At 46.8% G+C, this 25,394-nt stretch overlaps 1 protein-coding gene across 5 annotated transcripts in view; it reads right to left on the bottom strand.

Moving 5' to 3' along the window:
• ARID1B (AT-rich interaction domain 1B) overlaps nucleotides 1-18,213 on the bottom strand; it is a 321,991-nt gene extending 303,778 nt beyond the window's left edge. For 3 of the 5 annotated variants that reach the window (XM_082757126.1, XM_082757129.1, XM_082757128.1), the window contains exon 1: nucleotides 16,177-18,213. In XM_082757126.1, coding sequence (XP_082613252.1) covers nucleotides 16,177-17,997 — 1,821 coding nt within the window. In that variant the 5' untranslated portion in view covers nucleotides 17,998-18,213. The remainder of the gene's footprint in view (nucleotides 1-16,176) is intronic. The other 2 variants (XM_082757127.1, XM_082757130.1) reach the window with 1 other exon arrangement.
• Nucleotides 18,214-25,394: the final 7,181 nt, after the last annotated feature.

Genomic DNA, 25,394 nt, shown 5'->3' with positions numbered 1-25,394 from the left:
CCTGAAAGCAGACTACCAGTTAATTCTAGAAATGGGTATTATACTCAACACTGCACAAACATAATTAGACTATTTTGACAGAAGGCATTAAGTTTCCAAAAACCAGAAACAACCCAGATACTTAAAGTAATCCTATATGAACCATCACATGCTCTCACTATCTTTCAAAAAAAACTGTTTTTTTTTTCTTTTTTTTTTTTTTGGGGGGGGGGGGAGGGGGATGACAACATATGTATAAATAACCTTCTGCATTACTTTTTGCTCAATGTTTTACTACTACAGTAAAACAGGATACAGCAACATCCATCATGAATGCTTTATGCCCAACTTATCCTGCCTCAGAGCAGAGGGATGGATTAAATGACCTCTTGATGTCACTTCCAGCCTTGCTCTTCTATGTTTTGGGTATTATTACATCATCTTTTTTTATTTTAAGGTTTCTCCTGTTTCTGCAATTTGCTTTTCATTTGAAGTCATAATCCTCAACTTCAGGCATAATGAAACAACATGGAAATTAAAATGCTACAGACATACTAAAAATATTGATAAAAAAGCAGAACAGTTTAATAAGAAGTAAAAAAGGTAAGAAAAACTGTTACTAAGGAATTGACGTTGACGTTTGCGGAAACTGCTGAAAAGAGAAGCATTTAGGAATTTGGTTTTGGGGAGGTGTGAAGGTGAGGATGAGCACACAGTGTTCCAGGCACCAGAAGAGATAGGGGTGGGAGAGAACCAGAGTAGGTGGCCAGCGTCAAGGTGCTGATCACATCGACACCCAGCTCGAGCTACTTACTTCGGACCACACCAGGCCAGAGAGATCACCCACACCAAACATCTTCTGGACATCGCCAGCCTTCCCCTGACTGTACCACGCACCAGAAGAGACCTGCACCTACACCTTGCCTTCTCCCTGCATCGTTTGAGCTGCTTCTTGCACTACTGGTGCCTAGCAAGTCAATTATGGCCTGCCTTGTGGGTAAGTCATTAGATTTCAGTAATTCTCCAAACAATTCACATTTTGGGAAATTTTGTTTTTTTTTTTTTTTTTTTCAACTTCATCAAGGAAGCCTCTTTCTGTGATCCTCAGAGATGCGTGCAATTAGAGACAGCACAACAAAACTCAAGGAATAATGAGAACCAGGAGACAAAGAGTGTCCAGCCAGAGTTTATTATACAGCCACAGACTACTCCACCTGTTGCATTGTACACTGAGTACTTGCAAAACCAGAGAGAGGGGAAAGAAACATGCAGGTACATCCAAGCAGCTAGGAGCATGAATTTTGATCTCTTTTTATATCTTATTGTTATCTGCAACCTAGGAACATGTTAATTGGCCTAAGTAATTGGTTTAAATACCCAAGCCCCATTATAAAAATGTACTATGAAAATGCTTAGACACTTATCACAACCAAGAAATTCTTAACTAAAGTTCAAAGCTGAAAAGACACTAGGGACTTGTCTACACCGAAGGAAAAAAATGCATAATTATACCAATATAACTAACTCAGTGTGGAAACTTGCTCCGGTGTAAGAGTACCCTTTTCCACTTAAGCCTACGTGCTTTGGAAGCAGAATAAGATAGGCCACGAAAACTCTTATTCTGGTCTAAGAGTGTCTCCATAGGGAGTTATGTTGGTATAATTATAGCATATAATTATAGCACATCGTTGTACTGGCAAATTTCCTCCTGTAGACAAGCACTAGGTGCCCAGTCCACATACATTTCCTAGCAAAACAAATGGTTATCAAATTCCAATGGAGGCACATGAAACACTTCGCTTTTATTTTTGTCTGATGAACCTTCTTCATTTTAAAGTGATGAATTGCTTCAATTAATCTTCCTTGCAAATGCTTTTCTCTCTATCCTACATGGTAATAGATTATTCTTCCGGCGGAAGCATCATAAACCAACACTTCGAGAATGGCTGTGATAGCTCCCACGCTGATTTGGGCTCCCAGAATATAAAGCAAGTGGCGAGCAACCAGGTTCAAGGAAAGAATAAGGTGCTGTTTACACATTTGCCTGTTAGACTCTCACCTTTTACAGTATATTGCAGCTACTTTAAAACAGTCAGTGCTTCAATAATTTAGTTTCTATCCTTCTGACGATTTCATTCTTCTCACCTCATTTGCTGCAGAAGTTAAAACATTTCAGTCAACCTTGAGGAAGCCGTGCTTCCTCCTTCCACCCTCATACACACTGGGGGAAAAAAAAGTACATCTAAAAACCATGCCACTAGTTGGACTTCAAACTCTAAAACTACAAAAGGCTCCTCAGACTCTTTTGAAAACATACAACTTTTCAGAGAATATTGAGCTCAAAAACCTAAGCTTAACCCGAATAAATTGACACTGTTTATCAGAAAGATCCCTTAAAACGGGAGCAAACAGAAATACCCATTACACCAGCCTCCAGAAAGTAGGGAGAAACCTTGCCACAGAGATGTCAGTGAAATTATTAATGGCATAATACTTCAGTTTGGGCATTTTAAACACTAAGCTAAGAAAGGTTAAGTGACCCTAGAGATAATTAAGGATTATGGTAACCATTTTGTAAGAAGTACAGGTAAATCCCTTTTTACAAAAACTGTTTTTAACTTTTTTTTTAAAATGCATTAAAAATGATAGAGCTCTTGGCAGAATAGTCATCCCCATGTTTTCTTTTGTACTTCTTAAGAAAGTTATCCCTCTGAATTACACCAGGTTCCTTAGTTTTGGGTCTGGATCATACCCCCAGTAGGCTGGGTCTGGATCACATCCCCAGTAATTTATTCCCACATGGACAGGCTCCCTCGGTGGCACCTCTCCACTTAGCAGGTGGGCTCCCTCCCTCCTTGCACCAAGCACAGCCCCTGTGATCCAACAAGGGCCTCACCGCATGCACATTTTTGTCATCCCACAGAACCAGGACCACTGATGGGAGGGCTGGAGAGCAGTAGGAGCATCCCTGTGGGCAGCAATGGCAAGGACGGGTCCATTTAGCTTGAGCACCAGCAACATGAGCAGTTTTCCAATGGATTGTGGAGCAATACCTGTGGGACAAAACCACTGCCCTGTTTCCAAGTCAAAAGCTTGCATCTATGCACAGAGATCTCAAACCTAGATGTTTAGGTCAAGCGTTATGAAAATTCATCCCAGTATTTTCAGATGTGCCAGAATGCTTTGTGCCTACAAATATTCTTGAAAAGAAACACTGACAGTTCTTGCATGGAAAAAATTAATGTATAACAAAAGCAACAGCAGGAAAAGCTCTGAATAGGCATACAAAAAAAGAACATTAATGCATCTTAAGCTTAACAAGAAATAGCTATTAAAGCCATTAGTTCTAATGTTTCACCAAGGTAATGAGAAAGGTTAGTCCACATCTCCAAACAAATGTGGATTCATTTACCTCTATGATTTGAAAACATTACAAACAGTGGAAGGAATTACCTTCACCTCCCCTTTGGCATCAATGCCTGAACTTATCAGCTTAGACTTTCTTTACAGTGAGTGAGAAAATGTGGAGCTTTAGGAGCGTGACTCATTAGACCTGTATTGCGTGCCTGCTTTGGGTTGAGATGATTCACACCAAGAAATGTCTCTCTCTTTACACCAAAGACAAGCCCACACAATAAGATCAGGTATAAATGCCTGCAATACATATGGCCAGATGAGTCCCACCCTTGAAAGTTAGGGTTTTTTTTTGTTGTTGTTGTTTTGTTTTTTAAAGATACTGAATGCCTATTCTGTAATTACCATCTTTGGGAGGAAGAAAGAAAGTCTCTTTTCACTCTGTGCCTCAGTTTCTTTTTAAGAGAAATAACTATGACTCCCTGCTCCAGAAAAGCATGGAGAAATTAAAACATCCATTTTTATTTACAGAGTACCTTTATGCTCAAGATGCAGTCTCGTGAGGAGTGTAAGCTGGCTCAGGTCTGTAGTACCATCCAGAGAGGATGTCCTGCCCTGACCCCCACCCTGGGGGAAGCTTGCCCTGGCCTTGCAAGACTACATTGCAAGTCAGATCAGCTCAATGACCAGGCTGAAAGATAATCATTCATGGGTTTTGTTCTGTGGGATTTGTCTTCAGACAAGTCATTGAGCTGATGCAGCTCACCTTAAGACACAAAGGAAGCAGCAGGGAGCTGATAAAAGGATGGGACCAGTCTTTTTGGCAGAGGTCAAGCCTTGGATCACCTTCAGATGACCATGAACCTCACTACAAGGTGCAAGATCTTTTAGCAACACAGTTCTATGACAGAGTGCCCAACCAGCGTAACAAGCAGCTACAGAGAAATACAAACAAACAGGGAAAACAAAGCAGGCTTTTGAGTTGACTTCAGTTTTCCCCAAAGAAATTCTGGCTTGATGGCTGCACAAAAGGCACACACCTGTTTAGTTCAATACATATTGTCCTGTATGTTTACATGTTTCAACCCTTCTCCCGCTAATTTTCTCTTAATTTCAGCTCCTGATCCTCAGAAGTCAAAAAGAATAAGCTGCCTTTCAGACAAATATCCACAGGATACCAGAGGAATAGGCAGAACATGTCACTGAATGGTCTGTATCAGATATAAATTGGGGAAAAAAAATCCTGTCTCCTTCCATCTAAGAAACCCCAAGATAAGCACCTAAGATAACCCCATTTCTAAAAAGAAAACTACATTTCTCCTTATTCCTAGCACTCTGGCTGAAGCAACTTGCTAGAATAAGTCAAATCTATGTGCTCAAGGACTTAAAGAAGGTAAAAAAAAAAGAGATCAGAGAGATCAGAAATCATAATTGACTCTTCTGTTATGATACCATGACCAGCTGTAGCCCTTAACAAGAAGCATCTACTTTCTTTCTCCATCTCCTCAAGCAAAGACATCAACCCAAAGAAAAAAAATGTTGAATTGGAGCAGAGAGAAGGAACAAACAGGATGAGTCAGACCCTTGCTTTTTGAAAGCTAAAAGCCCAGTAACTATCACAGGCAAGCCTGAGATTTCTCTAAGGAACAAGAATTTTTGCAAAGACACATCTCAGTCCTTTTAGAAGGAGAGCAAAATTTAGAAGTCACCAGGCAAGGAGAAATGGGCCTTTGTTCTTATTTGAATTGCTAAGGTATTTTCCTAGAAGAAAGACAGCACCTTAACTAACTTATAAACAGGCTTAATTCACCATCTTAAACAAACATCCCCAAAGAAAATACAATGTGGTGTAACAACAACCAAACATCCCTGGCAGTGTCCTTCCCTCCTCACCCCAATCTTCTGAAAAGAATTAAAAGGAAAAGGAATTCTGAAATGAAGTTATTAGGTACTATAAAATTGCACATCACATTCATTACTTACTATAAACAGTTAGATGCAAAATGTTTTTCCCCTCCCCTCAGCTCCCATCTTTTCTACACTTACCACACGTGGTACAACACCACACTCCAATTTTCAAGCTGACATGCTCAGATATCTTTTGGGCAAACAGATTTTTAACTACAACTGCCACACCAGGGGAAAAAGAAAGACTGTCCATGTCACATTTACATTTTGTCTTTTCTCTCCTTTGTTTGTTTCCCTCTCTTCTCTCTGTCCACTATTACATAAGAGCATCGGCTTTAGAGGAACCTGAAGAAAATGGCACCATCACCCACAGGTGCTACTTTTATGACTCCTTCTAATCCTATTAGGATTTGGGGTTTTGTTTTTTCAAACCCAACTTAACCTCTTGCCAGGAGAGCTGCCCACGCAGGAGGCTGTCTGGTGGGCTCGCTCTCCCCGCTGTCATTCATTCCCTAGCAGTTTTCATGCACAGATTCCTTGGAGGATAGAGAGGAGCAAAGGCAAGTCGGAGGCAGCGATGGGTACCGGGGTCACTCAAAAGCTATCCTCTCCTTGGATATGTGGTCACACTGCTCGCTTTCACACAACTCTAAAATGGCAGAGGATAATATGGATGGCTTTTCCATCACTCCAATGAGTTGGAAAGTGAGAAAGATGAATTTGGAGATACCATGAAATTTTAAAGAGGGAAATCATAGCAAAGGAACAAAAAAAGATCACAGTGTTTGGATAAAAGGAAGTAGCAGAGCTCTGCTAAGGAAAGGAACGAGACAGAAGCAAGTACTCGACAAACACATTTCACTCTCCCTGCAGGCAAATTAAGCAGAGGAAAAGGCTTGAGCAACCGCATCCCATAACAGAACTGAAATGGGAGTGTTAGCATCTTCAGAAAAAGGAGAGGACATCCACTGCCGTGACACTGCCCACACCCTCGTGGAGTGACAGGGCACTCAGGCCCCCTCTGACCTCTCTCCCAACAGGGAAGCTTCCCAGGGAAGGGAGCTAGGAAGAATTACGAGGAGGACTGGGGGCAATGCAAAGCCTTCTGGGGGCAGGCAGCCCCAGCAACATCCATACACAAAACTCTTGACAGCTCAGACTGTTGCAGCACTCAGGTCCCGCACTAATAATAATCTTTATTTATTTTTTAGAATATTGGCATCCATACACACACTGAGAACATCACAAAAGTGGCTCTCCAGCACAGGGCAGCTTGCTCCAGATGCTGCCTCACCAGCCCCTCCTCTTTAAAGGAAGAGCTCAATTAAGTTGGGAATTTCTCTTCTGAATGATTTTAAGTGTTTTCTTTTTCTTTGTGGTTGGATCTCAGTTAGTGTAATTGCTATTTATATCAAAACATTAAAAGGCCTGGTTATGGGGTTTATTAGAAAAGCAAAATGTGTTTTTAATACTTAAAAGAACCACAACAAAATGCTCTGTAGTACTATTCCCCCTGTATTTGCATACCGCATGCTCGACAACAAAAAAAAAAAAAAAAAAAAGCACTCCGTGGAAAGCTAAAAACTCCCCAAATACCACCAAAAAGGTCGGTCTTCGAGGCCGTGAGGAGGAAAACCCCTCTGCGAGGGGCTGGGCCGGGGGCTGCCCCGGGGGTGGGAGGGGATGCAAACCCGGCCGGGCCGGGAGCTGGGGGGAAAGGGGAGGTCCCGGGGCGAAGCTGCCCGGCTGGGGAGGAAGGGGAGGAAGAGGAGGAGGAGGATTTGGGGGCAGGGAGGAGGGAGGCGCGCACGCACGGGGCCGTCCCGGCGTCCTGGCGCGCCGCCCGGCCAGCGAGGTTGTTGAAAAGCAAGATAGCTGCTGGCAGCGGCCAGGGGGAAAATATTGTGCTCATGTGACGCCGCAGCAGCTAACTGCTTCGCTGCCTGCCTGCCTGCAGGAAACGTCCACGGGCACTGCCCGCACCGCGCCGGGAACCGGCCCCCCTGAGGGGCACCCTCGGTTTGGGGACCTGGGGATTTCAAAGGGGCTCAGGGACGGTGGGACGCAAAGGATGCAGTCACAGAAGCGCGATTATTTTCCATAAATCATGCCTGAAAGCCAGCCATCGATACCAGTGTTTCGTATCAGCAGCAAATATCCAAAATATTCACGGCACAAATTGCTACGCGCACGCACAACACAACTCCTTACATTCTGCCCAAATCAAAGGCTGTAAATAAACCAGCAGAGTCCTTTGATGCTGTCAAAACAAGCCTCCTTATCTTTATTTTTAACTTTAAAAGAATTAAATTTAAGAACTACAAATCCTGTCCTTTTGCTTTCAGAAGTAATTTCCAGCGCTGATGTTTCAGCAGCCTGCTTACAAGCAACAAAGTCTGACAATCCACCCAAATAATATGATCAGTGCTGGGAACACCTCAGCTCAGATCCCATCCAAATCAAAAATAAATAAATAAAAAGGAGAAAGAGAGAGAGAAAGGAAGGTACAATACAGGCTGGATACCTTCACACAGCAAGTACTTAGGCTGCCTAATTGTCCTCCGTGGCACCGTATATTGAAACGGCACCCCGATCCCAAACAATTAAAAAAGGCAAATACTATCCTGATCTCTGCAGAGGGAAACTGAGGTATCCTCCAGCCAAGCAGCCATCTTTAGATCACGCAGTCAGCGGGCAGCTATGCAGAAATCCCGCACCAAACCTCTACTTAATACCATTTTTCTGAAGTCACGTAATTTACTTGCCACGGCTGAATTCACTGCTTGTGCAAAAGAGGCACTACTCCATTTCAATCAATCTGTGAATTTAAGCATGTCCGCATGGGGAATGGTACACATGACTACAACGGTGTTTTAAAACAGGGTTTCCTTTTGGGATTTTCTAAATCAATTCTCCTTCTTTACTCAAGAAGGAAAAAAAAAATCAGCTTAATTTTCAGGATTTTCTGGGAAAGCACAGTCCCCGGTACAGCTGGCTACAGTAAGAAAGCCCTCCACATCTTGCACATCACAGGTTACTTCACACTTTGAAGATGTGACCAAAGCCATGCCGTGGAAGGAGCCTACCTGGTGCCAATGTCAGGCACCCACCTGCACCACAGCAGCCACAGCTCAGACCCCTGAGAGGCTGCGGTGTTGCCAGAGCAGTGACTACCACCCCAATGGAAAGCTAAGCAGAAAGGGTTTTGCCACAGCAGCTGTGAGTTGGAGAAGCAATTCGCTGCCCCAACCTAACTGCACAGCCTCAACAGCAAACCTGGCCACATGGTCTTCAAAGGGCAAGCAACTCGATACAAGAGCTTCAACAAATATAAACTATTTTGTAGCTTATACAGGTAAAAAAACAACTGTGGTTCAACAATAACCTGCTACAGAATTATTTTTCAGCAAGCAGACACCTAAAATAAATTCCAAGGAAAGCTCTCAAGGAAAAAGTGTAACAGTTTGAAGTAACAGCTCACAAGCTCCTACTAGTAGCTTTCACATGAGAATTTTCCTAAACTTTTTGTTTGTTTGTTTGTTTTCTGAGCAAACATGCTAAAGGAAAGAAGTAATAACCAAGAACCCCACATACACCTAATTTATTTATTTGTAAATAGCAGAAAAAAATAGCAGAAAACTCCTTCTCCCTCACCAGCAGCTCCAGTAGCCAGAAAAAGGCCAATGGGGATGGCAGGGGGAGGCCAAACCAGGGCCTCACAGGCCCCTACAGCCCCACAGGCAAGAGGGGGAGAGGGCCTGCAGCTCCCAGAAGCATCTCCACAAACACCCACCAGCTCAGGAGCCTAAACCCAGTACCCCTGTGAGCCTAACCAGGCTGCAAAGGAGGGCAGAGCCAGGGCAGCAGTGAACTCTTAAAGGCAGAACACCGTTGGGCAATTTGGCAAGCCCAGGTGCAAAAGATTAACTAATAGTAGTTGAAATTGAAGAAAGGAAAGGAATAAATAGATTACACACCTCTAAACACACTCAGTCCTTCTGACAGATTTACCAGGCTCGCCATGACTCAAACGCAAGCAGCAATATGAAAGCAGATCAAACGCTGATAGCTCTGTACCGAAAGCAATTCCTCGCGCACACTGCAGAACCACCAAACTCTGCTGTGCACCCACAGATGAGCTGCTGCCCATTCAAAAATTCGGCAGCCTCACGACTCGGCTTGGTGGTTAGCAGAGAATTAACATTCCCACCACACTTGGAGTATAAATGCGCTATATATCAGCACTCTTTCAAACCGTGCATGCTGGCAACTTTTACACAGATTCCACATCGGTTTTAATAAACATATAAATGAAACATTTTGATAATAGCATCAGGATAATGATCTTACATTAGACAATTTTCTAAATAGTTGCAGGTGCCTTCAGAGGAAGCTATATAGGGAATACAGGGCTTGCTAAAAGGTACTTTATACTCGCTGTAAGAACAATTCCCATCTGAAAAGCAATCTTTAAGCAAGACACAGTAACTGTGATTTGTACACACAAAATCCCTGTCTCTTCTCAAAGTTGAGAATCAGAGGGGTGTAAGACTGATGCTTGCTGCTATCCCCCACAAGAAAGCATTGAAACTGAAACCAGACTCCTCCAGGCTTTTTCCAGAGACACCACTAGCAGGATTTCTCTTTAAAAAGAGAAAGGTACACAGCCTGGGACAGAAGGACACCTTGACTCAGCTTCTAAGGAACCTGCTTTGGCAGGGGGGTTGGACCCGATGATCTTTCGAGGTCCCTTCCGACCCCTTTAATTCTGTGATTCCCCTCATTTTCCCAGCTGGAATATATGCGGCGCCTATGATAAAGTGCAGCTCTAAACTGAAAAGTCACGTGTAATTTTCTTGCGCTTTGTGTTCATTACGCCTCGCTGTGTTCTGGATCAAATTTGTCCACTTTAAAAAATGAAGACGATTTGTCTGCCAGAGAAAACGACGGGACTTGGTGGCAAGGGAAGTCTGCGCATGCCCTCGCACCCCCCAGCATCTACTGGCGCTCCTTACACCGCACCCATCAGGAAACACGCTCCGCAGCACCAGCTGAGCTCCTGGACACTTGTTCAGCCCAGTTCTCCTCAGAGCTTAATTTCTGCGAGAAACCCAGTGGCTTTACATAGATGGCACTGAGTACATGATCAGGAAACGGCACAAGGAGTACTTGAATTTCAGGTGACGGTGCCTTTGGTTTAAGCGGTGCCTATGCTGCGCTGCCACAGCAGACAAATCCCTCGTTTCATTCAGCCACTCGCCTTTTCAGCTGCCTGAACAGAGAAAGTAAATGGATGCCTGTAACACTCACATTCTCCCAGAGCACAATGCAATCACAGTAAGACTGGATTTATTCAAAAGCTAGTGTTTATGGCACCGAGGCCGTATTTATTCCCGAGAGAAGCGCGTTTCCAGTTGTGCCAAGGCATGCCCGCCTGCAGGTACGCCTTACGTGGCTGTGTCCCCACCCTGCACAACAGAGGGAAGCGTGGCGGGCTGCAATGCCAGGAACGCGGGCGGGATTCCGTGCGGCTCCAACGCTGCTGAGAGACAGCAAAGTTAGCTCAAAGTAGGCCTGGGAGCATCACTCATCCGCCGTCCCCAAAATGCGCTGTTCGCAAATTACAAAGGTGTCTTGGGATAATTTGATACCTAAGGATTCCTCGACGGCAGCGGAATACCATCCTGGGTGGATGTGGCCTTTCCAGAGGTAATGTGTCCTGGTGGTCACTAAATGCCACAGTCCCAGAACTGGAAGAAAAACAAAAGTAATCCTCTGGCCCACCTGCACCTCAACCGCTGCAGCACTGTGCCAGCACGTGAGCATTTGCATGTAATAAAACAGAGTGTGAACGTGTAGGACAGGGTAACAGGAATGTATCAGAGAAATTCAGAAGGTAGCCTTACGATCAGAACACCAAAACGCGCACCCGATGTACACAAACCCTTCAGTTTTACCAAAATATAATATTTACATTTAATAACAGGCAAGGCTTCTCTAAAATCAATTTTACTCCAATACGATTGGCTCCATAAGATTTTCACGTTTTAAATTTATTTGCTTTCCTCTGCAATACAGGAACAATGCTGCGTGATACCACTTTTCTATTACCAGTTTTCAAAACAAATTCGAAAACCACTAAGGTATACTTTTAATTTAAGTTTAATTAAAGTCCTCATTCAATCCTACCAAAACATGTATTTAGCACTATGCAAATAGCCCCAAAATTGAAAGAAAAAGTTTTTTTTTTTTTCCCAAGTACCTTAATAATCACAATTTTAAAATACATTCCAGCAAGCTAGCCTACCACAGACACACGCTACTGAAATTCTGAAGCCTTGAGCGTGCATGCACAGCAAGTGAGGCAACCCTGCTTTACATATCCACAGAGAATCTTCTAAGCCTCCTGATAAATGGCACATTTTGAAAAAGTAATGAAATGTAACTCGCTAGGACACAGGTACAATCTTAAGGACGTAATGATAAATAAACTACTGCCGTCCTCATGCTAGCGATGGGAATCTCAAAATACCGATGATAAAATATTTGAGACACAAATGTGAGAAAGGAACAGATCTGTAGCTTGTTTTCATGGCATGAATTTCACCTGGTTTTAAGGTAGGGTTACTATTGCAGAAGGAAACAGCATCACCCAGCAGACCGTGCTCAGTAATTTCAAAAATTTCACGTCACACACGTGACTAGGAAATTTAGTGACAGATTAATGCATTAGTGCTTCCTCCCCCCAGATTTGGATCAGAATGCCTGGAAGACGCTAATCAACTACTCGGTGGTGGAATTGTAACACGGTGGAGGTGGGAACACAGCGGACGGGTCTGCATCTCTCCTCCTTCGCTGTACCTTGCAGACAGGGTCCTGCTGTTCAACGCGTCGGCACATAAGCGATGCTACAGAAACCAATAACTGAACACCAAACCACAAAGTGTCAAATACACAGTCATAATATATATATAGATGCTACTAACTGAGAATACTGCTATTTGCAGCTTCTGAATAGAAGCTGTGTGAATAGTAGGCTGTTTATTCGAAAATGCACAGGGAAAAATGTATTTTATTCTCCCACTGAGACATCAAGAATCTATTTGCCACACTAACAGCTGTTTAATGGCCTTCAGACACAGGTCAGGACTCCGCAGCCCTGACTTAGCCAGAACTCCTGGAAAAGGCAACCTATTCGGCACAGAAAGCTGCAGAATGGGGCACACTCCGAGTTTCTCTGTTGCAAAACAGACGGCTGATCCACACGCACACAGACTGAGAGCAGCTCGACGGATTTTTTCTAACACGAGGTCAGCACCCTGTGCTACGTGGGTGCTCCTGGAAAGACCCAAGTTCTCTCTCTTTGTGTGTAAGGTGTTCGTAAACCTTACGCACGTGCACGAAGGAGAAAGCGGTACGTACAGCACACAGACAGGCCACCTAACGTGTTAAGCTGCTGCAGTGCATATCGGAGCTGTGGAATAAAAGGAGCCTCAGGACGTTCAGTATTTGTACACTGCCAAGGAATTCGTCGATAATCAAAATAACTGAGTGACAAGGTACTGCACTAGCATCACAAAACTCCTCCACAATCGCATCAACGTATCAGCATGAGCAAGATCCATCTGCTTTGAAAATGTGCGTTTCTTCGGAAACAAGAGGCCTGTTTTTCAAGCTTACAGATCTCATCTCGCTGCTGGGTAAGGACATTAAATGAAACCGAAGCAAAATTTCCTTAAATAATTTAAAAGGCTGGACAAACACAGAATTCAGCGCAGAGTGGGATGCCGCCGCAGTCCTGAACATTACAAAAATTGCCCATGCTGAGGCAAGAATTTCCTGAGCAAGTATCTCGGATGCTGTAGCCTACTGACAGTCCCCCTGTTTTTTTTTTTTTTTTCCTGTTCGCAGCACAATAGTTTCTATAGGCGTGGGGCCAATCATCATCTGCTTTGCAAAGACACATGACAAGTGAGTGTATTCTAATGTGTGTATACACATACACACAGCATACGCACAGGTGATTATCAAGAAAAAAAAAAAGGAGAGAAGCCTTACGTTCGAATGCTGGACTGCATATTCCCTTTCACTCTTTCAAAAAGCAATCAATTTCTCTACTTACTGATACAACATACCTGGAGGTGGCTACTTGGGAATTAAAAACAAAAGACAATGTACAGAAATAACTGTGTTCTGTAAGCTAACAGCAAGTATTTATTTTTTATTTTATACAACCCATTTTCTACATTAAAAATATTAATTAAAATCTAAGAAAATCTTATCTTATCCACTTACTACTCGGATGGAAAAATCTTATTATAAAGAGCTCTGCCGAGTTGCCTTTATTGCTATTATTTTGAGGAAAAAAATAAAAATAAAAATGTCAAAGAATAGTGCCCTTGCAAGACCGTTCTTTCTAAGCTGCAACCTATTTCTTACAGTACCAAAAAAAAAAACACCACACACACAAAAAAACAACAACAAAGAAACCTGTGAGAGAGGACATAAACCCATAAATACAAGAAAGCATTTCTAAGGGTCATACTGAGGACATAATGAATTTACTCTCACGCCAATAAAAATAAAATACTTTTAACAATTTCTGCCGTGAGAAATAGCACTCTGAAGCAGCATGTGCCATCTCTATCGGACCACGGTTTTCCCAGCTTTCAAAGGCACGAATTGTGAACTACCTGTGTTTAAAAGCAAGCAATTAATGCAGAATTTTTTGGATTAATTATGAAAGGGTATGCATGCAAAGCCTTATTAGCTGATGGCTTCCAGTGACCTCATTTATTATTGCAAATTTTAAAAAGGTAAAAATTAACGTTCACAGAAAAAAATCTTACTTCCCTGGAAGAAATACTACGGAAGTGGAATAAAATCTAAAAACACGACAGGGGTGCTCCGTTGGAAGTAGGCAAACACACACAGCCAGCCTGCCCAAGGTTTCTGTGATTATTTTTTAGGATTGATACACCAGTTGTGATACCATCCAACGCTTTCTCCAGGTTTTGCTCACTGAAGAACACACTTTACAGAAAGATCCAGCTCTCTGAGGACCCCAAAAGCGTCCACCTGCGTTTGCTCCTGCTACTCCTCACTGCTAAAAGCTACTGGAAGATTTAAGAGAAGGATCTCGTTGAGGGGAAAAGCGAGCCGTGAAATTCTCGTGCCCTACTCCCCTTCACACGACTCTCTCTCCTAGCGAGAACTCAAGCGTCATCTCACGCCTGTGCGTGGAAACAAGGAGAGCAGCAGCTCCGGGTGCTCCTTGCAGCGTGGTGCCCGCGGCTCCGTCCCGGTGCCCCCTGACTCTCTGGGTTCTCCACGGGGCTGGCGGAGACGCGGTGCCTGTCAGGACGACTCCTCGCTGCCTTCCCCGCGCTGTGCTCTCCCTCCGGGGCCGCAGCTGCGTGCTGAGGAGGTGGCGTTCGGCGAGGCACCGAGTTGGCGTTAGGGTTCACGCTACTGCTGCGGGTTCATACCCAGCCTAGCCCCTCATGTGGCATCCACGCTACGGATCGGGGCTGGGAGGGCACGGCTGGAGCTTTGGGGCTGCCTCACGGGAGGGCACGGGGTGTGAGGGGAAGGCCGGCAGGGCCTATCCATGTGCCCGTCCCGTCCCGCCAGCGGGTTTGGGCTTGGGTTTGGGATTGGGATCGGGATTGGGTTTGGGTGCTGCTCTTGACATCGGCGGCGCCGAGTGCCCACTGGCGAGCGGGGAGCCAATCAGGCGGCGGGCTGGGTGTCAGCGCCGAGGCAGCTGCCTGGGGACGGTTGCGGGCCGTTTACCTCCACAATTCAAACTCGCGGCCCCGCTCGGCTCCCCGCGACCCCCGCACCGACCCGACCCCTCCTTTTGGGGTCTCCCGTTTCTCCTCAGGGCAGGAGCACCCCCTGCCTGCAGCCTGGGTCTGCCCGCGCCCCGCTCCGGCCGCTCAGGGCTCGGGGAGGGCTGCCGAGGGGTTTTGGGGAGAAAAAGGAGGTTTTCGGGGCAGCCGAGCGCGGCGGCGGCGGGGCGCCACACGAGCGCGGTGACTCAGGCGCGCACACACAGAGAGAGAGAGAGAGAGAGGGGAGGGGTGTGGGATGGGGGGGTTGGGAAAAAGAAAAAAAAAAAAAGAAAATAAATTAAAAAAAAAAGAAATTAACTAAAATATATGTATATATACATTTATATATATATATATATAAAAGGGGGGAAATCCGGCCGCTTTCAGTGGGCTGTGCAACGCGGCCAAGTCCGCCGGGGACGAAACTAATTGTGCTGGGGGAGCGCGCAACTCGTTCCGTGCAAAAAAAAAAAAAAAAATAAAATAATAAAATAAATAAATAAATAAATAACAAAATAAATAAATACATAAATGGACGGAAGGGGGGGGGGTGTAAATAAATATATATATATAAATAAATAAACGAAAAATGCCAGGCTGCACAGAGAGGAAAAAAAAAAAAAAAAAAAAAAAAAGGAGGAAAACAACAACAGAAAAAAAAAAAAAAAGAAGAAAAAAATGAAAAAATAAAATTAAAATAAAAAAAAAGCAAGCCCTGTTGTCAGATGATGAAGTATCATCCTGCGGGAGCTCCGGCAGTAACCGTGGGAGCCTGGTCCCGAGCCGTCTCCCCGGCGGCCCCGTGGCAGTGCGGGCGCGGGGGGCAGCAGCGCCCAGCCGGGCCCGCCAGCAGCAGCAGGGCTCCGGCGGGGCGGCGCGCTGGGCAGGCTGCGGGCGGCAGGCTCGGCCCCGCAGGAGCGTGTGTGGGGGGGGGGGGCGGGGGGGGGGCTGGGGGGGCTGGGGGGAATCAAAGAAAAAGAAAAAAAGAAGGAAAAAATAAAGAAAGAGGGAAAAGGGAGGCGGGGGAGGGGGGCAGAAAAGTGAGGGATAAAGAAACTGCGAGCTCGGCGCGGCGGATGGCGCGCGGGGGGCTGGTTACCTGCGTCCTGCTGATGGTCTGCCCGGTGCTGCCGGGGCTCATGGCCGGGTGATTTCTTTGTTGCGCCGCTGCCCAGGCCGGGTTGGCCGCCCCGTACTGGGCGCCCATGTCCTTGCCCATGCCCATGCCCGCCGCTGCCTGCTGGCTGCCCGGGGCGGCCGCCGCTGCCTGGGGCTGGGGCTGCGGCGGCGGCGGGGCGCTGGGGCTGCTGTAGTCGGGGTAGCTGCCGCCGTAGCTCCGCATCATGGGGCTGGGGGACGTGAGCAGCTGGTTCAAGGTAGGGGTGGCCCCGGACGGGTGCTGGTTCTGCCCGGAGAACCGCGCGAAGCCGCCGGCCGCCGCCGCCGCGCCGGCAGCAGCCTTGCCGAGGCCGGCCCCGCCGCCGGGGCCCATCATCATGCCGCCGCCCGGCTGCCGCGGGGAGCTCAGCACCCCGTAGCCGGCCGCCGAGCCCCCGTAGCCTCCGCCGCCGCCGCCGCCGCCTCCTCCTCCTCCTCCTCCGCCGCCTCCTCCGCCGCCTGCCCCGGCGGCCGCCGCCGCCGCCGCCGCCACGGCTCCCGCGCCGCCGCCGCCCGCGCCGCCGCCGCCGCCGGGGCCGCCGGGGCCGCGGGCGTAGGCCGGGTAGTGGTTGTACTGGCTGTTGGGGTACCCCTCGTGCGAGTTCTGCAGGGGGTCCATGCTGTTGGGGGCCGCCGCGGGGTGCATTATCCCCATCCCGGGGCTTTGTTGTCCGCCATGTTGATCAAAGCAAGGCCCGGCGCGGCTCGCCGTAGCGCTGCTGGCAGGGGCAGGGGCAGCGTTGCCATAATAGCTATTGAACTCCGAGACACCCACCGCGGAGGGGCCGCCGCCGCCTCCCCCGCTGCCGCCGCCGCCGCCGCCGCCGCCGAGGCCGCCGCCGCTCCCGGCGCTCGGGGGCGGCTGCTGGGGCTGCTGCTGTCCGCCCAGGGGTCCCAAGCCGGGGTGGTCGTAGCGGCCGCCGATGGGCTCGCCCATTTTGCCGGGCATCTCCTCCTCGTCGGCGCCTTTATTCAGCAGTTGCTGCGGCTGCTGCGGGGGCTCGGCCTGAGCGCCCAAAACACTGTCTTTTCCTCCATGTTGCTGCTGCTCCATGTCTGCACTGGGCTGAGCAGCGCCGCCACCGCCACCGCCGTTGTTGTTGCTGCCGCCGCCGCCGCCGCCGCCGAGGCTGCTGTTGTTATTCTGCACGGGATGGTGCTGAGGCGGCGGCTGCTGCGGCGGCGGCGGCGGCGGGAATTGATTTAGCTGCTGCTGCTGCTGCTGCTGCTGCTGCTGCTGCTGCGGGCGGTGGTGGTGGTGGTGGTGGTGGTGGTGCGGGTGGTGGGCACGGTGGTGGTGGTGGGCATGGTGCTGCGGGTGCTGGGCACGGTGCTGGTGGTGCTGGTGGTGGTGGTGGTGCTGGGGCGGCGCGGCGGGGTGATCGCCTCCGACGCTCTTCAGCTTGTGGTTGGGGAGCAGCCCCGTCTCCATGGCCGGGCCCGGGTTGGAGGAGGAGGAGGAGGAGGAGGAAGGCGCCGAGCAGCGCGGAGGCAGCGCCGAGCAGCTTCCCCCGTCCTTCACGGCCGGCTCCGAGGCGGAGGCGGCGGTGCCGCTGCCGTTCCCGGCGGCGGGAGCGGCGTTATTGGCCATGGCCGGCGGCTCGCCCGGCCGCTGCCGGGGCTGCCCCGCACGGCTCACGCCGCCGGCGGCCCCCGCGGGGCTGCTGCCGGCGCCCCCCGGCCCCCGCTCGGGCCGCGGCGTCAGGCCGGGTGCCCTGCCCTTGGCGGCGCCCGCCGGGGCCGCTGCCACTTGCGCGGCCATGCTCAGCGCCACATCGCGGGGCTGGGGGCCCGGCACGGCGGCGGAGGGGAGTGAAGGGGGGAAGAAGGGGGGATAAAAAGTTAAAAAATCGAAAAGACGGAAAATTTTAAACAAAAAAATAACAAAAAACGGGCCCCCGCCCGCCGAAAGAAGGGCTCGGAGCGGGGCCTGGCAGCGCCACGCGCCCCTTCCCGCTCCGCCACTTCGCCTTCAAAGTTTTTTTTTTTTTTTTTTTTTTTTTTTTTTTTTTTTGTGCGTGTGTGCGCGAGTTCGGGCTCAAACGAAACTTTTTTTTTTTTTTTTTCTCTTTTTTTTTTTTTTTCCTCCTTTCCTCCCCAGCCCGGATATGGGTAGGCGCACGCCCGGCCGCGCCGCGCCGGCCCAGCATGGCACGGGCGGGCGAGCCCCGGCAGCCATCGCCCCCTCCGCGCCCCGCGCACCCGCAAAACGCGGACTGGAGCCCGCGCCGCGAGGATCCGCGCCCCGCCGCCGCCACCCCCGGGGACACCGCGGGGGGACACACGGGGACGGGGGGGACACAGCGGGAGCGGGCGGCCCCGAGGGGCAGCCTCGGGGAGGCGCCGCTCTGCTCCCCACACCCAGCGTGTCGCTTTTTCCCCCGGCAGGGAAACGCTCCCCATTTCACCCAAAAACGCACTTTTTTCCTTTTTTTTTTTTTTTTTTTCCCCTTATTTTTAATTTTTTTTCACCATTTTGAGCGCAGACGGTTCTGAAATTTAACCCAAATTCCGCACCCTCGCGGTTGTGTCCACATGGTCCAGCTGCCTCCCCAGCCTAATGGTCACTGGCGCTAATTGCACAGGGCCCTTCCCAATATGTTCCCCACACACCAACGGGAGCCAGGCGTCCGCAGCCCGCTAATTGTGTCCCGAAACAATGTAATTTGCTTCGCAGGACACTCATGAGAGGGCAGCGATACACACACACACACACAAAATCAAAATACGTCATCCAAATAACTTTCGCTCCAAATGGAAAGCTGTTGCTGATGACCTACATTTTTGAGCCATCTTTCAGGATGGCTTTTTTTTTTTTTTTTTTTTTTTAATAGCTATCTTACTACAAATGATACCCCGGTATAAAGTAATAGTCACACACTACATTAAACTAATGAAAGCATCGGGGAGATCAAATACTCTGCTATGAGCGTAGATAGCAAACCGGGATATTAGCAAACGTTTTCAATACAGCGAGGGGCTGAGATGCGCTGTTTCAGATGAATATTTCTGTGCACAATGCCAAAGGTAACCAATTTTCAAATTTCAAAATGGCTAAATAGGAGGCTCGGTAATAATGGTAGGGAAAAATGCAGCATCTCGAGAGCGATGCCGTCATGAGCGGGTAGGCTTCATTGTACCCACTGTGGAAACATAAAAGAGCAGAAGCTTCATGCTCTAATGTTGAATTACCCACAAAGATTATTGGTAAATGTATGACCAGTGCGATTCCAATGTCTTTTAATTGTAGTTCTGTCTGAACAGTCGGAAGTATTCAGATTTCCATAATGGAGCCAGTTTTGAAAAGTCTCAGCGTTCACCAAGTCCGTCGTGGTAACACTTCTGTTACAGTTGTGTTTGTCTTCTTTCGGTTCTCTCTGCAAGTGCAGAAATGTTATCTGGCTACTGGAAAAACACAGAAGGGGGGAAAAAAATGGTGAGTAATTCTAGTGGGGGGAATCAGGTGCATACCCAAGGGTCATTACAGCCTGTAACAACAACAAATTGCAGTTCTATGCAAACTGCTGGAAAGGGGTATATCATCTTTGTAGGAGAGAGAATAACAGAACTGTAAGATGAATTCATGCCAAATCATTCATCAGCTTTTGCCAAGAGAATACTACATCTTTGTTAGTGAGCCTTTTTGACATTTTCTCCTGGATTTTCTTCTTTTCGATATTCAAATGCGCGCTAATTATACACATTAAACCACCTAAGTTGATTTTTTGAAGTCTTTCATATGCAAATATAAATATAGATGTCTACTTGTGTGTATTTATTTACACGTGTACTCGCAAATAAAATAAAAAAATCAATTACACGTTTGTACCTTAAGACATTTATATTCGAGCAAAAATATAAGCATTTAAAACCCGGCAACGTGTACCGATAGCGCCCCAGCTGAGGTTCGCAATACTTCCTGACATACTCCACAACTCCTCTGACCAAGAAAATAACCCACAAAGTTTAATACAGATTTATTTGTGAATGTTCTCCCCAGGAAAAAAAAAAGAAAATAAGGGAAAAAAAAAAAAAAAAGATGGCACTTTAAGCCAAAGAGTTTATACCACTCCTATTCCTTCCATTTGTTTCAGCAACTCGGCTACAAGATTGGAAGTAAGAGGCTATAAAATAGAGGCCCTCAGCACAATGAAATCAGTCTGCTATAAAAGGCAACACATGCCAGTTTTTCCTCCCCAATGGCAGATGCCACACCCTAAAGCAGACAGAAGGCACTGCAGTCTGTGCAAGGGAAGCACAACACAAAGCAACGATGGTTCAATTTTGTAGATCACAAATAATGTTGAAATTCCTTTTGCCATCTTTGCTCAGATGATGACTGGTAGTGTTTGTTAAATTCAAATTCTCCTTTCCAAAAGCTCTCGTTGTATGCATGAATTATGAATTTATTATAATATAATGTAAAAAAGCTCTAATTGCCATGCATTTTATCTGCTGCAAAATGATTGCATTGATATTTGATATCACAAGTGCGCAGTTTCAACTTTAGTTCCATTTCCATTGTTTCTTCGATTTAATTATTTTCTATAAACCAACGTTGGCCATGCATCGTTTCTTCTCTTGATATTTTTTTTTCCCCCAATAAACTGTAAACTCCTGTGTTCCAGGACTCCTTTCCAGGATAAAGAGTACAATTTTCTGAACTTAGTGTTGGCAGTTCGTGTGCTATATTGACCGTGCCATCCACACAGACCCCTAGGCCCCTATGAGAGTGAGCCGTGTTGCACAGCAGTGTGGCAGCTGTCTTTCTGGTGGGTCAGAGCAGTCGCTTTGAAATCGTACAAAGAGTAACACCAAAGAGAGATACAGAAAACAAAACGATGTTTTAAGAGCTCCAAAGCATTATCTTAGAGATGCTGGAAGAAACAGCATCATCGGGCTCCTTAATTTTTATTTTTATTTTACTTATTTATGTATTTTCAGGTGAAAACACAGCCAGGTTCAGGAGCCTGTTGCATCTGACCCGGGTGTCCACAAGTGTCCGAGAAATCCCTTTATCCAAAAACCCTTTTTTGTTTGGTTCTCGTGCTTTATGTTGAAATCCACTGTGCGGTTAGATGAAACAGTTGTCAAATTCACCGTAATTCTCAATTTCCTTCCTTTAGATTGGCATTAGATTTAATGAGAAAAAAAGAGAGAAGTATGTGGGCTTTTATTAAATTATCACTTCTTTTACTAGTTAAACACCCAATCCAAATCGTTCCAAAGTCGGTGCAAATCTTTTAATTGATTTCAATAAGGCATAAATCAGATCGCAGAAAAGTAAGCAGCCAGTGCAGAGCTTTAGCTTTATGCTTTAGCTCCGTATTTGGAGCAGTAGTAATGGTGTTTTTCCGTTTAAGAGAACCCTTGTGTGGTCAATATATAAATACAACAGAATAGTATTTTCTTTATTATGTAATATTTACTTTTTAGTCACAAATGCAATATGTAAACTACTGCAGTTGATACCCGGCTGTGAAGCAAGAATCTTTCAGGTGTAAAGGCAAGTGTAATAGTTTCATTTCATCTGGTCACAACAGACTTTGAAAAAAAACGCAGTTTATGCCAACAGATTGTGGCCTAAAATGTGTAGAGAGTGACACATTTTACCATTTAATTACAAGCCATTCTTTAGCAGCCGCTAATCCCGGGCAATTTAATCAATTTCTTCTGGCAACGCGTAAACAAAAGGACTTCAAAACCTCACTGTCTCCATCTCAGGAATGTCATACATGATTTTATTAGGGAAATGCAACATTAGCCATTTTCCTCCTCACTGGATTTGGACCACTTGAATAGGACGTTTAAATGCCGCGATTTTACAAATGCGCATCATCCATTGAAGTCAATAAGATCACTCACTTCCTTAAAGTTAAGCCCTGATTAAGTGCTTCTGTGGACCGAGGCCTCTAGGAAAAACAGCTCCGGAGTCTGTACTTCGGCGAGATAGCAGCCCGAGCACTTTGCTAAATCAAAACAAAATCTCCCACTTGGCAGTGACAGTGGGTGGTGTTGATTTCTGGGTTTGCCCACCGACGAAATCTGAGCCTTCAAACCAAATTTCACTAATGTCTGTGGATCCTATGTCATTGTCTGGGAACAGCATCGTATTTGGGGGAAACCAAGGAAAAGGACAGCCTTCCTTTACATGAGTAATTTATGATCCTGTTCATTTACAAATTGGAAAACTTAAACGAGATTCAGTACAACAGTAATCACAGAGTTCTCTGCCAATGTTTCTTCCCCTCTTTCCTGTCTGTTACACGTCTTTTCTTTGCTGAGCAAGAGACGGAGCTAACCCATTGGGAAACCAAAAGAAATGTTTGCAGCTAGCTACTTATTGGTCAGAGATCCTTTCTGTCGTCAGCCGTGGCAGGCAGGCTGGAGTGATGCACAGAAGAAAGTCAGGCTGACAATACAGTTTTCAAACTCGTAACATGAACAAGATCAGTACCTTAGCTGCAAACAACCTGGGTCTTCCAAGAATAATAATAATAATAAAAAAAATCCAACATTTTTTTTCCTAAACTTCTTCAACAGTATGTTTATATTTTTTTAGATGCACAACACAACTATTATCTATAGTCTGCAATATTAAGTGCTGTTTCTAGGAACAGATTACAGTCACTTCCAAGTCTTCACAGAGAAAAACAATTTGTATATTTGTATGTACAGGCAAAAATGCATGGATTTTAATAGGAGATATCACTTTTCTTTTTTTTTTTTTTTCCTTTGAAAACTGAGTTTCTTTCCCTATGATTATAATTTGTATGTGATTCTGAATATTTGCAAGGGAGTCAAAATTATGATTTCGCCTGATGTACTCAATTTCTGACCCATTTCTGTAGTATTTCACCATTCACAATCTCTAATACAGCAGCCCTAAGTCCTTCAGATGGAGCCCCACCTTCCACCTTTGCAGTAATGGTTAGTAATTCCCTCCTTCCCACACCTTATCTTCACTCCCCACCCTTTGCATGTACATGCACATTCACTCTCTGGGTAACCCCAAACTCCTGCAGGCCACTTTTCAGTTGTCTCAGCCTCCCAAAGTATGGTCATGCTGTATCATTCCTGACTCACTCATATGCTGCTTTCTCTCCAAACCTCTGAGTCCTACCCTCCAAGTTCCCCCTAATGCCAATTTTCTGTAGCCCCTCTGTGTAGGGGACATGAAGTGGATGCTTTCAGTGACAAGAGGGAGGAACTGCAAAAGCTGGAAGAGGATGATGGAGGAGCGAGCAGGGAGAGGCCAGATGAAGTTTTCAAGACTTCTCCATCCCAGCCATCCCTGTGCTCTCCCAAGCAGGCAACCTCACAGCTTTGAGCCGTTGCTTTGACACATTTATCCTTTAAGCACTCCTACAAACTGAAAAGTCCAGTCGCTCCCGCTTCACCCTTACAGAAAGGAGGCACAAGGGAGGAAGGCTGAGGTGCATGAACATTTCTTTTAGCTACAGCACCCACTCCAGCAGCTCTGGTGACTGCCGTAACCACCTGGCACGGACCTTCGGGGTGCTGGTGCAGCAGTCAGTGCAGCTGCACGGTGTGCCAGGAACTCAAGGGAGGGGGGAGGAGAGGAGGAGAAAATTTATTTTTACCCAGATCCTTGCACTGACTCACCCAACGGCCCGACCAGTAGCATTGGCATAACAGGAAGGGTGAAGAGAAGGGGCCGAGCGTTACCCACGGGGCGTTCCCTGCTGCTTGCTGTTTGACCGATGGCAGGGTCTGGAGGCAGGGGGAGATGAACAGGACCTGTTCATCTATCTGAACATCATCTAAAATGACTATCCTAACTTTTTGCCAGCATAACCCTTACCAGATACTAACGCTCCTCCCATCTGCTGGTGCAGTTGCTGGTATGTGTGTTCCCCGACCCATTTCAGATCAAATGAGCCAGGTTACCGGGCTTACTCCGCATTAGCTCAGACCCATTTGCCTAAATAAGATTAGGATAAAGTGAGCCAACAGATCTGAGGAAAGAGCTGACTCCAGCAGAGGGACAATAAATAGCTGGTAGGTGGCAGGTGCCTCTTCAATAAGCACAACATCTGTGAGGGCTTGCATCCCTTTAGGCCCTAAGTGTTGGCCATGGTGATGTAGAGCATGGTACACAGAAGTAAGTCACATCTGCTGGGCCATTCTCCTCACTCGTACAGTGGCTCAGTGGAGCCTCTAAGCTGCAGAAGGGAGCTCGCTGTTCTTGCCTAAGTGTGCAAGGTGGGAGCTGCTCCTTGTGCCGGAGGCAGCTGAAATGCCTGCCATCTCCAAATTCATGGGGAGAGGTTAATCTGGTCAAAGATGCTCCACACGCCAGCTGGAAAAGGGATGTCCACGGCTTTCTTGGCAGGGGCTGTCGCAGGAGAAAGCCGTGCTCCTGTGGGGCTGCTGGTTATGCACGCGCTCCCCACGGACGCGCTGAGCTCGCTCCTGCCCCCAGCAAACAGGACGCTGCCACCAACTGCTGCTCGGGTGCTTCGCTTTCACATCCCCTCTGCCACGGCGCCGCTGGCTGTCGAAGCCACAGTCTCATCCTTGCTATGAGGGCAAACTATTTCTCAAGAAAAGCATCCCCCATGGCTGGCTCCCTGCTTCAGCTGAGCTAAGAGCCAAGCTGTGCTAAGAGAAGATTTTTTTACATCATGGGTGCAAACTCCTTCAAGATACACGTCTCTAAAAAATCCCAGTATGTTACTCGTTTAAGGCCTGACCCTGAAAATGCCCAATAGTTCTCGTAGTCCTTCCCCCTGTTAGGCCATGACATTTAGTGACAGAACTTGAGCAGCTATCCTGTGGCGAGGATTGGTCTGCTTAAAACATCTGTTTCTTCTCGTTTAAATTTAAAAAGGAATGTTATTAAAATTAGAATGACCATTTTATTAATCCAAAATATCATCTAGTTATTCAACAAAGACTTAACAATGTGAGTCATCTGCATTAACAAATCCAGATGCTATATTCGGAGGCAGCAAAGACTTGGGGACTGACAATAGGCTTGCTTTGTACACTAATTAATTTTTTGCTATTTGTTTTTCATTCCAAACAGACCATCCCTAATATTTTATCTCTCTCGGTGGATTTTTAGGAACATTATAAGTGAATGGCATAATATGAGCTTCTCTCTCATTTTAAAAAGTAATGGACAAATATTAT

Source organism: Aythya marila (genome assembly GCF_965140915.1).
Source record: "Aythya marila genome assembly, chromosome: 3".
In the NCBI taxonomy this organism is placed as follows: domain Eukaryota; kingdom Metazoa; phylum Chordata; class Aves; order Anseriformes; family Anatidae; genus Aythya; species Aythya marila.
This window is presented reverse-complemented; position numbering and strand designations above follow the sequence as displayed.